General features: G+C 53.0%; 1 protein-coding gene across 1 annotated transcript; it reads right to left on the reverse strand.

The window, feature by feature from the left end:
• Positions 1-9,046: 9,046 nt before the first annotated feature.
• On the reverse strand, positions 9,047-9,637 carry RABIF (RAB interacting factor). Its single transcript, XM_062624947.1, has 2 exons — positions 9,415-9,637; positions 9,047-9,335 (listed from the first exon to the last, which is right to left on the reverse strand). The coding sequence occupies exons 1-2, from the start codon at positions 9,616-9,618 to the stop codon at positions 9,093-9,095; spliced, it is 447 nt and encodes a 148-aa protein (XP_062480931.1). The 5' UTR covers positions 9,619-9,637; the 3' UTR covers positions 9,047-9,092.
• Positions 9,638-9,981: the final 344 nt, after the last annotated feature.

Raw genomic sequence — 9,981 nt, forward strand, 5'->3', positions numbered from 1 at the left:
CTTTCCCAATCAGAACCCGGCAGAGCCGCGTGGAACGCGCCCCGCTGCGCGCTATTGGACCGCAGGTATGAATTTCACCTTTCTTCGCTAGCTATTGGTTGATTCGTAAACAGGGGCGGGGAGGAGGCGGGGCTTAGTCTTCCCGCCAACGGCGGCCCGCACCTCCCTCCTCAGAGGCCGCGTCGTGACTCCGCCCCGCGGGCTCCCTGAGGGCCGGGGAGGGAGCGGAGGGCGAGGACCCCAACAGCGAGCGGGGGGTGAGGGAAGGGGGCTCCGAATGAGGACCCAGCGCTTCCCGGGGATAGAATAATTTCGCCTTGACCGTGATCTCATTAATTTTTTAATTACAATTATTAATACCGAGAGGCAATAAGCAAGCAGCGCTGGGTGCGCCGCGGAGTCTCCGCTGCACCCAAGACGCACACTGACATTCCTGGGGTACGGTCTCTTCTACTCCTCGGTCTTGGGTTTCAGCCAATCCTGTCGTCTCCTTCACCCGAATATCGCCGTGGGTCCTTTTCATTGCTCTCCTCCTGTTGCTGGGGTCTTGTCTTCGGGTGAAGAAACTTCTTAAAGAGTTATTGAATTCCTTGGTAATGCAGTAACGGGGGATGTCTATCACAAGCTTAACCACCATTTTAGCCCCCCTAAATTCCATTTCTTATATAGTTACTTATTCAATACACAAGTTTCACCTCATCCTGTGACAGGATGGATCTCTCGATTACCTAACCCCCTTAAGGCATTCAAGCAGTTAAACAAAGTACCCCTTAAAGTAACAAAGTTTGATTAAGAAGGATTATTCCTTTGTTTCTTCTCTTTCATCATTTTATTGACAGGAAAATCTAATCAGTGTTATACATTCTACACATGATACAACGATTTCAAGGATTTTCGATTCCACCCAAAGTACAATGATGACAAGGACTCAAGTTGCGGACACGAATCATTCCTATATACCTCACAGCAGCGCTGTGGGATGGGCTCTTTGGCTGGGTTAGCACTGCCTGTGGTCGGCACTGCCATCAGCCCGTCGAGGTGAGGATGGCACTGAGGGACCGCAGCGCGCAGCGGCATGAGCACAGGGCGCTGGGCCCTTTCCCTTCTGAACGCATCGATGTGAACCAAATGAATCGCGACATCCGCTGACGACAACCGGAGCGGAGCAGTCCGTTGCAGATTGGGGTAAACCAGCACTCTGTAGACCTCTCCTTGCCCCATGTCCAGGACACAGAAGGGTCACCGTGGGGCGGAAGGTGTGCATGCAGCAGGTTCCCATCTCCTCGGTGAGCTGGTATCAACGAGCTGGGCCAGGGAAGGGGGGCAGAGGCAGGGCCCTGCAGAGGAGCTGGTTGTGCCATTGGGGTGCGGACACTGCAGGTCCTGCCACAAGCCAGTTCACGTCACTGGGCTGTTCATCCCATCACACTTACCTGCACGCAGCAAAGAGGAACCATATGGGGAGAACGGACAACGTGGAAATGCTTAACTGCTGATCTCGGGCCAAACCTGCATGGGAGGACATGGATCCTCCATGAGGGTTTTGGGAACGTTTGCTGGGTGCCGCGAAAACCCTTTCATTGAGACCTGCAAACGATCCAATTAGACAGGGCTGAATTAATTTCTAACCTAAACACTCCCCGTTCCAGATGGGCTGGAAATCCTTAAACATGGGAATGATGAGGGGTTGCCGGAGTCGGTTGTACCAGGGAAGACGTCATTCCTCTCCTGAGCATAGAACATGTGCCATAGGCCTGTCTCTCATTATATGATTATAGCCTGTTACTACCTGGTCCTCCTCCTACAGGGAGTGTTAAGTGGAAGGATGTGCTTGAGTTGGAACCCCAAGGGGCTGGGCTCTCCTCTTGTTTACGTGATAGCAGAACGTGTGCACACAGGACATTAAGGTTTCAGCATTCTCTACCTTGATTGTCTGACTTTGTAGCCATAATGTGCTATTAGCAGGTAATCCTTAAATAAAATCTGCTTTTAATGGCCTTAAATACATTCCCTGGTTTAAAATCTTCCATTCTTTGTTCTCCCAGCTGTTTTAATCCTGCTGCTGCAAGCACAGACTTGACTATCTGCCCTATTCTTTTGTTCTCTGCACGTGCACAATGCAGGGGCTCTTTCCATTCTCTGCTTGTTATAGATGCCACTTCTTCCCTGCTGCTCTGTGGTAACACACCTCTGTCTGACATTTGTCAAAGCTGAAACAGCTTCTCCATCAAGGCCATGAGTTTTTTCTTTACAATTAAAAGCCTTTCTGCATTACCTGTTCACACCTCTGCACCATGAGTTTTGGGTTCCTGTGCTGCACCCCTGTCTCAAGTTATGTCAGACCTTGGGAACTGCATTGCCTGTGTTGGTCATACTTCTTGGACCAGGCTCTGTCTGTTACCTGGGAGTAAACTGACCCCAGCCTACCAATTCTATTGTGTTCTCCACCATTAACTTTTGGGTTAGATGCTGAAAACATAGCTTGTCCTGTCCTGCTACAATAATTGGCCTCTCTGTGTGTAACTAAAATCACCCATTAGACCAGCTCTCTCATGGTGAAGTTAACCTCTCCTGGTCAAGTGGGAGCACTTAGCAGTACCAACTATTCCTATTTCCAGTGTGTGGACCTTCCTACCTCTACCGATTCTCTACTGGTCCTTTTGACCAGGAAACCACTCAGCTGATGGTGCAGGTGGCAAGTGTGGCAAAAAAGCAGCCTCCAAATCACTACTGAACCCAGGACACACCCCCACCTACATTCCTCACTGCTGGTGACTCCTTATCCCACCAGAGCCTGTAGCTGCTCCTTTCTCCAGGCATCCTTGCTCCTCAGGAGATGGGTCCTGTGTTTGCTGAGCCCCAGCACTTCAGGCTGCCTGCCCTTCGTGGTGCTCCCTCTTGGACCTGCCACACTTTAACAGAGAACTGAGTCCTTCTGCCTGTTCCAGAGGAGTCACAAAGTGCTCCCACCCCAGGACAGCACAAGGCAACAAGTTCTTGAAGCCGTCCTCATGCTCCATTGCCAGAGATTCCAGATTAACCAGGCATTCTGCAACGAGCTGTGGTCTGGATGTTTGCCATGGAAATAGCACGCTGTTAAGTGCTCGTCAGCGTGCAGAGCCAGCTGCTAGGGGAGGGGAAGGAGACCTGTGCTGACATGGCTTTGCTTATTCTCCCTTGCTCTCAGGGCATCTCTTCCAGATGCGTTTGAACAAAGGCAGGGGGTGGCTCCTGGCAGCACTCAGAGAGGAGCACTCTGCCTCTGCACAGCCATTAAGGCTAGAAACCAACTCCCTTCCTCCAGGGAATCCAGAGACTCCTGGAAGGTAAGGAAGAGCAGAAACTCCTCTGAGTGCACACACACTTCCCACTGATCCTAGTGAGGAGGAGAGGGATCAACATATCCATGCAGGGATTGACACGTCCATGCAGGGATTGACACGTCCATGCAGGGATTGACACATCCATGCAAGGATTGACACATCCATGCAAGGATTGACACATCCATGCAAGGATTGACACATCCATGCAAGGATTGACACATCCATGCAAGGATTGACACATCCATGCAAGGTTCTCTCCCAAAGGCAGCTTCTCACATGGCTCCTACTGATGCCACAAATTGCCCTGAAAGTCTTGCCTAGGACAGGCTCTGCTGGAAACCCCACAGCTCCGGCTCTTCTGCTTTGGCCTTCTCTGGTGGCTGAGCAGCCACTGCCTTGGTCAGAACCTGCCTTTGTGAGATGAGAGCCTGCCTTGGGCTGCTCTCCTCCACACTTGATGGACTGTGCCGAGGAGAGGAGGGTGACCGAGGGCTCCTCCATGCCGAAGCTGTATCCGGAGAGTTTGTATTTTAACCTACGACACAACTGAAGCCCTTAGGAAATGCCTGTGTGTTTGTGAAGAGGGAAATCCTCTGCCACAAGCTGCTTCCACCCGCGTAGCTCATGCACTACAGTCCCTACTCTGGACTCTGTGCCTTTGCATTCAGTTTTAGGAAAGATGCAAGAAATCATTTCTCCAGAGCCTGCTTCCCCCTCTCAGGGCATGAAGTGTTATCCCAGTGACCCAGGAACCACCTCACTCTTCCTCAGTGACTGCGTTTAGGGAGCAGAGCACTGTGCATGGTCAGGGAAGTTTCAGATGCCAACACGCATCCTCTGAAGCACACTCTTGTGAGCACAGCCTTGGCTTCTCCCACTCCTCTGGGGCCATGCTACCACCTCCCTCTTCCCCACTGACACAGAAAAGTCCGGCTGCACTTGTGCAAAAGCTGCACTTGAGGAACCTGACTCAGCACAGAAGTGGTTCTGCTGAAGCGCACAACAGAAATTGCTGGTTAAAAGCAGCAGAAAGCTGCCTTTTATCTAAGCCCTTATTTTATGGCAAGTTCCACTCATCTGCGGTGGTTTCCTTCCCTGTCCCCCAGCAGCTGCAAAATATTTGGTGGTTTTAGGCAAAATACTTGGTGGTTTAGTGTTCCTTTGATTCTAGGGTTTAGCCCTTCCTAACCTGGCTTTGCAGGAGGCAGGGAAGCATTTTCCTCCATCATTTATTGAAGTACCCCAAAGCTATTTCCTCTCGTTTCCTTTCCTCCTACTTTTCTTGTTCCTCTCAGGGAGTGTAAAGTGACCTTCAGAGAATACTCATAATACACCGCAGATAGGCCTCTTCTCCCAAACACCCACGCTGCGTGCTGATACGGCAGTCCCAATTCAGAGTTAATAGTCCTGTTCTCAAGTGCTGCTGGGTTTAGGGTAATAAGCAAAGCAGGATATGTAGGAGGTGTAACGCCAAAAAATACCTCTCCTAGTGCAACTGGCCTTGTTTTTATCAATCCACAGCTGTTTTCTGAACCCTGCTGAGCTCGTCTCCACACACGGTGGCAGGAGGCTCTGCAGACACATGGAGGAGCTGCAGGTATCACTAAGATGCACCTCCAGCCCTCCTGGCTGCCTGCATGAGCTCTGGAACACAGCAGGGAGGCAAACAGCAAAGTCCTTCAAGCTTCAAAGTCCATATTGTCCTAACTGCTCTGCCAAAGGTTTCTTGTGTGTTTCTTGTGAGGCCTTGGGTGTTGTCAGGCCCAGAAACCAAGCTCTTTCTATGCCTCATGGAGCTGGGGAAGGCAGGAGCCTTGAATTCCAGTCCCTGCTCCAAGCACCACCGACCTACTCCAATGAAATGTGCTTAATTTAGGGGAGAAGAAGCATGAATGTCACCTCTTCAAGGGATGGCTACCCAGGACCCTACCCAGGTCAGCTCAGCTGGTCTCACAGCCTCCTCCTGCCACTGCCTCCTGGTTCTCTCTGCAGAGCTCCAAGTCCCGTGTGCCAACTGAGACAAGGAGGCAAAAAAGCACAAAATGTAATCAGTTCTAAGTAATGTTAAGTTTGAGGGCTTTGTAATGGAAAATAACCGTGGTGCTTGAAGGTAGCTGGCATAGTTTCAGGTCCTTAGGACCTTAGTACAAAAGGTGTAAGAAAAGCAGAACAGAAAAACAGGACCTGGGGAATATCTGGGACTAGCAGATGTCCAGGGTGGGCACAGCAAAACTAACTGAGAAGTAGGCGGCCAGGATGATTGCCATGTCTGTAAAGTTAATTAAGCTGGTTATAAAGATTGTTGGGAAAAGTAAACGACCCTTAAGGACCATCACATTTTGTATGCATGCCAGAAACTCTTGGAAAATGATGTAATATGCCCAGTGAGCATGGATGGCCTGCATGGCAACACGGGGACACACGTTAGGAGGAGCTCTCCCCCGTGTCTCCCAGTGCTGCAATAAAGAATACCTGCTTGTCAACTTGAAACTCCGTTGGCGAGTTTGTTCCTGGAGTTTTCTCCAAATCACAACCCAGCAGCCCAAGAAAAGCAGCTTTAGACTAAAGGAGCAAACTGAGCAGCCCCAGCAAAGGGTTCTGAAGGGTTATGGGGGAGAGAAGAGAGCAGGGAAGTGAAGGTGTCAGACGTGTTAATGCCAGCCTAAGCCCAGACCATAGTTTTGGGATCTGAATGAGTCTCAACAGCTGAGTCAGAATGGAGCAACATCTGTTTTTAACTATCCTAAATACATTTCTATTTATAAGCAATCAAACAGGCATGTCTTAAACCCCAGCTGGGAAGCAATAGCCAAAATCAGTCCTATCGGTCCCCTCCCAAAAGCAGCCTTGAGGCAAGGCCCCAAGGGCTGGAGGGTTTGTGTCCTGCCCTGCACAGCCCTCACCACCTTGGGGACGGGATCACACTGCACAAGGGCTGCAGGCCTGTTGCTATTCCCTCTTGGCAGTGCTACAGCTCAGCACCAAATGGGCCAGTAGAGTATATGCTACTCCTTCTGTGGAAAAAACCCAGTTTCAAATTCATTTTAAAGCAACCTACACGTGGAAATGAAGGTTTCTTCTTGTTGATGCTAAAGAAAGATGGGCTGCAAGATGAGCATTAACAGGTCTTGTTTCAGCTCCTCCCATACCTTAAGGTTGGCTCTCGCCTCCTTTCTGCAGGCGGCTGGAAAAGCTTCACACACTAGATAAGAACAGACAGAAGAGGCAGGAGGTAGGTAAGCAGCAGTGAAAAGATGATGTGTAAGACTATCTAGATTTTTATTAGCTGTCACAACACCAGAACTGCTCAGGGCTTCATTAGATGCTCCCCTTGTTGCCTGTTGCACAAACACAGCACACCCCCCCCCCCCCAAGGCATGGTTTGCTGACTGCAGACATTCTGCCTCTCAGTAACATCCCAGCGGAATTGCCTGGGCTGGAATTCCACCAACTAATGTCACCTTTTTCCTCTCTGCCATTTCCTTCCTCCTCTCGTAATTCTCAGTCAACTGTTGGGATACGGATTAACTCAGGAGGGGGATCCTGAGCATCAGCAGTTGAACTGCAGAGCTCTGCAGCTTCCTTCACCAGCACCAGGTCCCTGCTGATGCTACTTGGACTTCACGGGTGCCTCTCGTGGCTTCTCCAAGCTGCAGGAAGCCAAGATCTTACCCAAGACTAAAAGATGCCAAGATCTCATAGTACAAAAGCTTCCTCCCATGGGTTCCCAACAGACTGTACATTTCTTCTTGGCATTTCCACCATCTGTGTGATCCTACTTTATATTTAAGAGCCAGCAAAACCCAAACCTGGATCCAGTGGAGGATGCATCCATCCAGCACACCTGCTCACTGAAGGGCAAGAATTTTCATTACCCACCATCACTGCACCAGAGTCCAGTATCGGCAGTAATGATGTGAAGGCCTGTGACCCAAGATCTTTCACCACCATCTCAGCTCCATCCCAGTGCCATCGACTGCTCCCCAGTACCAGGAATCCACATGTACCATGTGTTTGAGAAGTGTCATTTACTCAGCATTGATCAAGCCGATACCCACAAACCTCTTCCGCACAGTGGTGTTTTCAAACAGAAACTACTGTGCAGCACACTTCACATGAGTACCACTATAATGTACGTGCTACAGGTCAAAACCTTCCCCAACACACAACAATCCAAGTGAAATGTGAAATTTAAGCATTGTGATCCCCCTGTTTCGCTGTGCCTGTGCAGAACCCAAAGGAAGCTCTCCGGCCCTTGTATGTACATGTCCTTAATGGGTATGTTCAGTTACTGGGCTTAGGGATAAGGACAAGGAGGGCAGGAGGAAAGCAGCACGGTTTTCATGTCAAATGTGCATGTGACACGTTTAGTAAGGATACAGCACAGGACGGGCCTCCGACCCAAGCTGGCAGCCTCAGTCTCCACCCTATGGAGCTACCTCTCTTCCTCCCCTGCCCACAGCATGGCTCCAGAACAGCCAGCATCCTGGGGTTCTGCATTAAGGCATTAACTTCCAAGTGCACTGGGAGAAGGAAGGATTCATTTCTCCCTCACCCGCCCTGCAGATGCCTGTCTGGAAAACCTACCTGGGGCTGCGCCTGCCTTACAGACCCCTGCCAGCAAAGCTGAGTTGTGGAGTGAAAAGGCTGATGCCACAGCCCTGTGCCAACAACACTGTTAATCTTTAAGTACAACCATTCTCCATTCTGGGGACAAGAACGACTTCACCATCCCAGCGCAATGACAGCTGTGCCTCTACAGTGGCATTGGTACTGACAGTGTTTATTGAACAGGGTACTGCTGCACCTCCTGCAGTACGGCATGGCCTGACTCAGGGCGATCACTGGGAAGCTCCTGCATTATTCACATGGGGGGAGGGACCACAAATGGAGAATGGACCACAGTCACCAAAAGATAAATACAGTGAGAACCATGGCTCCTTCAGCCTCCTTCGATCTGCAATTAGCTTTGTGTCCCTATTAAAAGGCAGAGACCAGAACTGGACACAACACCCCAGCACTGCTCCTACGGCTGGTTTACAGAAGAGAAATCCCCTCCCAGGTTCTCTGTTTAACGAGCTGTTTTGTCATTCTTCAGCACTACGACATGCAGTCACTGGGCACTGCTTGTCCAATGATTCAAATCCTTTTCAGGCTGGAATCCCTTCATTCCTGCTGCCGGGAAACATGATGACGTTGCACATTTTATGTCTGTAAACTACTTGTATGTTATTCCCAAGGTCTCAGTTAACAGAGCTGCATACAGTGTTAGTTACAATGCATTACACACTCTTTAGGTGCCATACGCTATTACAGAGTACAGCTATCAGGCAGGATGAGGCTTTAGAGAACCTAAACGTTGCGGTTCAGGGCAGGGGACATTTCTTCTGCGAATGAACAGAAGATACAGCCCTAACCCTGGGAAGTGCTTTGGCTGCAGAGCCGCCCCGACGCAGCAGTCCTGTCCTCCCCTTGTCCTTGCGCCGGCGCCCACATTTCCACGGCTGTGTCACAAACCCATCCCAGCACGTTTGGGAAACAGCGGCCGCACAAGGCAGAGGTGACCAAGGGCAGGCCGATCAACCTGGCAAGTGTCACGGTGAGGCGTCCCCGCGGCTCTCCATCGGCGCCGGGGGGCTCCGGGCTGTGCCTGGGGGTGCGGGCAGGCGGCTGGGCTCGGCCGCCGCGGTCAGTCTGCAGGGCCCTGCCGCTGCCGAGCGGGTGCCCGGGTCCAGCCGTCCCCGTCCCCGCCCGCGGGCAGCGCCGCTGTCACTCGTGGGCCACACGCTCCAGCGCCACGTAGAAGCTGTCCTTGTCGTCGAGGCAGTGCCAGCCGATGGGCCCCGCCTCGCAGTCGGCGCACACCAGGAACTTGACGTTGCCCACGTCGCGGGTGAAGCCCACGTTCTCGAAGGAGAACATGTCCCGCACCAGCCAGTGCTCCCGCACCACGTCCCCGCCGCCCCCCGCCGCCGCCGCCGCCGCCTTCTTCCTCATGGCGGGCAGGAGCAGCTGCGGGAGACAAAGCGTCAGCTCACCGCCCCGCCCGCAGGGGGCGCCCTCACCACCCCGGCCCTCCGCGCCCCGGTACCTCACGGCGGGCGAAGGTGGCGGCGCCGGGCAGCAGCACCCGGGACCCGCAGCGCTGGCACAGCACCGCCTTCACGTTCCGGCCCTGCGCGCACACCAGCTCGGACAAGCCCGGGGCGGCGGCGGCAGAAGGAGGAGGTGAGGGAGGAGGCACCGCCGTTGCTGCTGCTGCCGCCGCCTCCATCCCGGCACAGGCCGCCGCCATCGCCGCGCAGGCGCGCTGCGTGCCGCCGCCGCCACCCGAGGGGCGTGGCCAGTGGCGTCAGGGGGCGCCGTGCGCCTGCGCGGTGGCCGGGGCTCGGCTGCGGGTCGGGTGCGTCCCGCGGCGCTGATCCGGGGCGCGGGTGGCTGCGGGGCGGCTCTGTCCTGCCCTGGGTCCTGCTGCAGCCGCACCTCGTTACCGCCCTCAGCCTGAGGCCGCTTCCTCTTGTCCCATCCCTTGTTCCTTGGGAGCAGAGCCCAGCCCCTCCTGGCTCCATCCTCCTCTCAGGCACTTGTAGGCAGCCATCAGGTCCCCCCTGAGCCTTCTCTTCTCCAGCCTGAACCCCCCAGGTCCCTCAGCCCTTCC

Source organism: Pezoporus occidentalis, unplaced genomic scaffold (assembly GCF_034315485.1).
Source record: "Pezoporus occidentalis ecotype Australia unplaced genomic scaffold, CSIRO_AGI_Poc_V1 ctg274, whole genome shotgun sequence".
In the NCBI taxonomy this organism is placed as follows: domain Eukaryota; kingdom Metazoa; phylum Chordata; class Aves; order Psittaciformes; family Psittacidae; genus Pezoporus; species Pezoporus occidentalis.

Excerpts from the sequence above, each read along its gene's own strand:
- RABIF (XM_062624947.1), bottom strand. The coding sequence starts at position 9,618 with ATGGCGGCGGCCTGTGCCGGGATGGAGGCGGCGGCAGCAGCAGCAACG. Across the intron at positions 9,336-9,414 it reads CCACCTTCGCCCGCCGTGAG|CTGCTCCTGCCCGCCATGAG; the intron begins GTACCGGGGCGC and ends TGTCTCCCGCAG.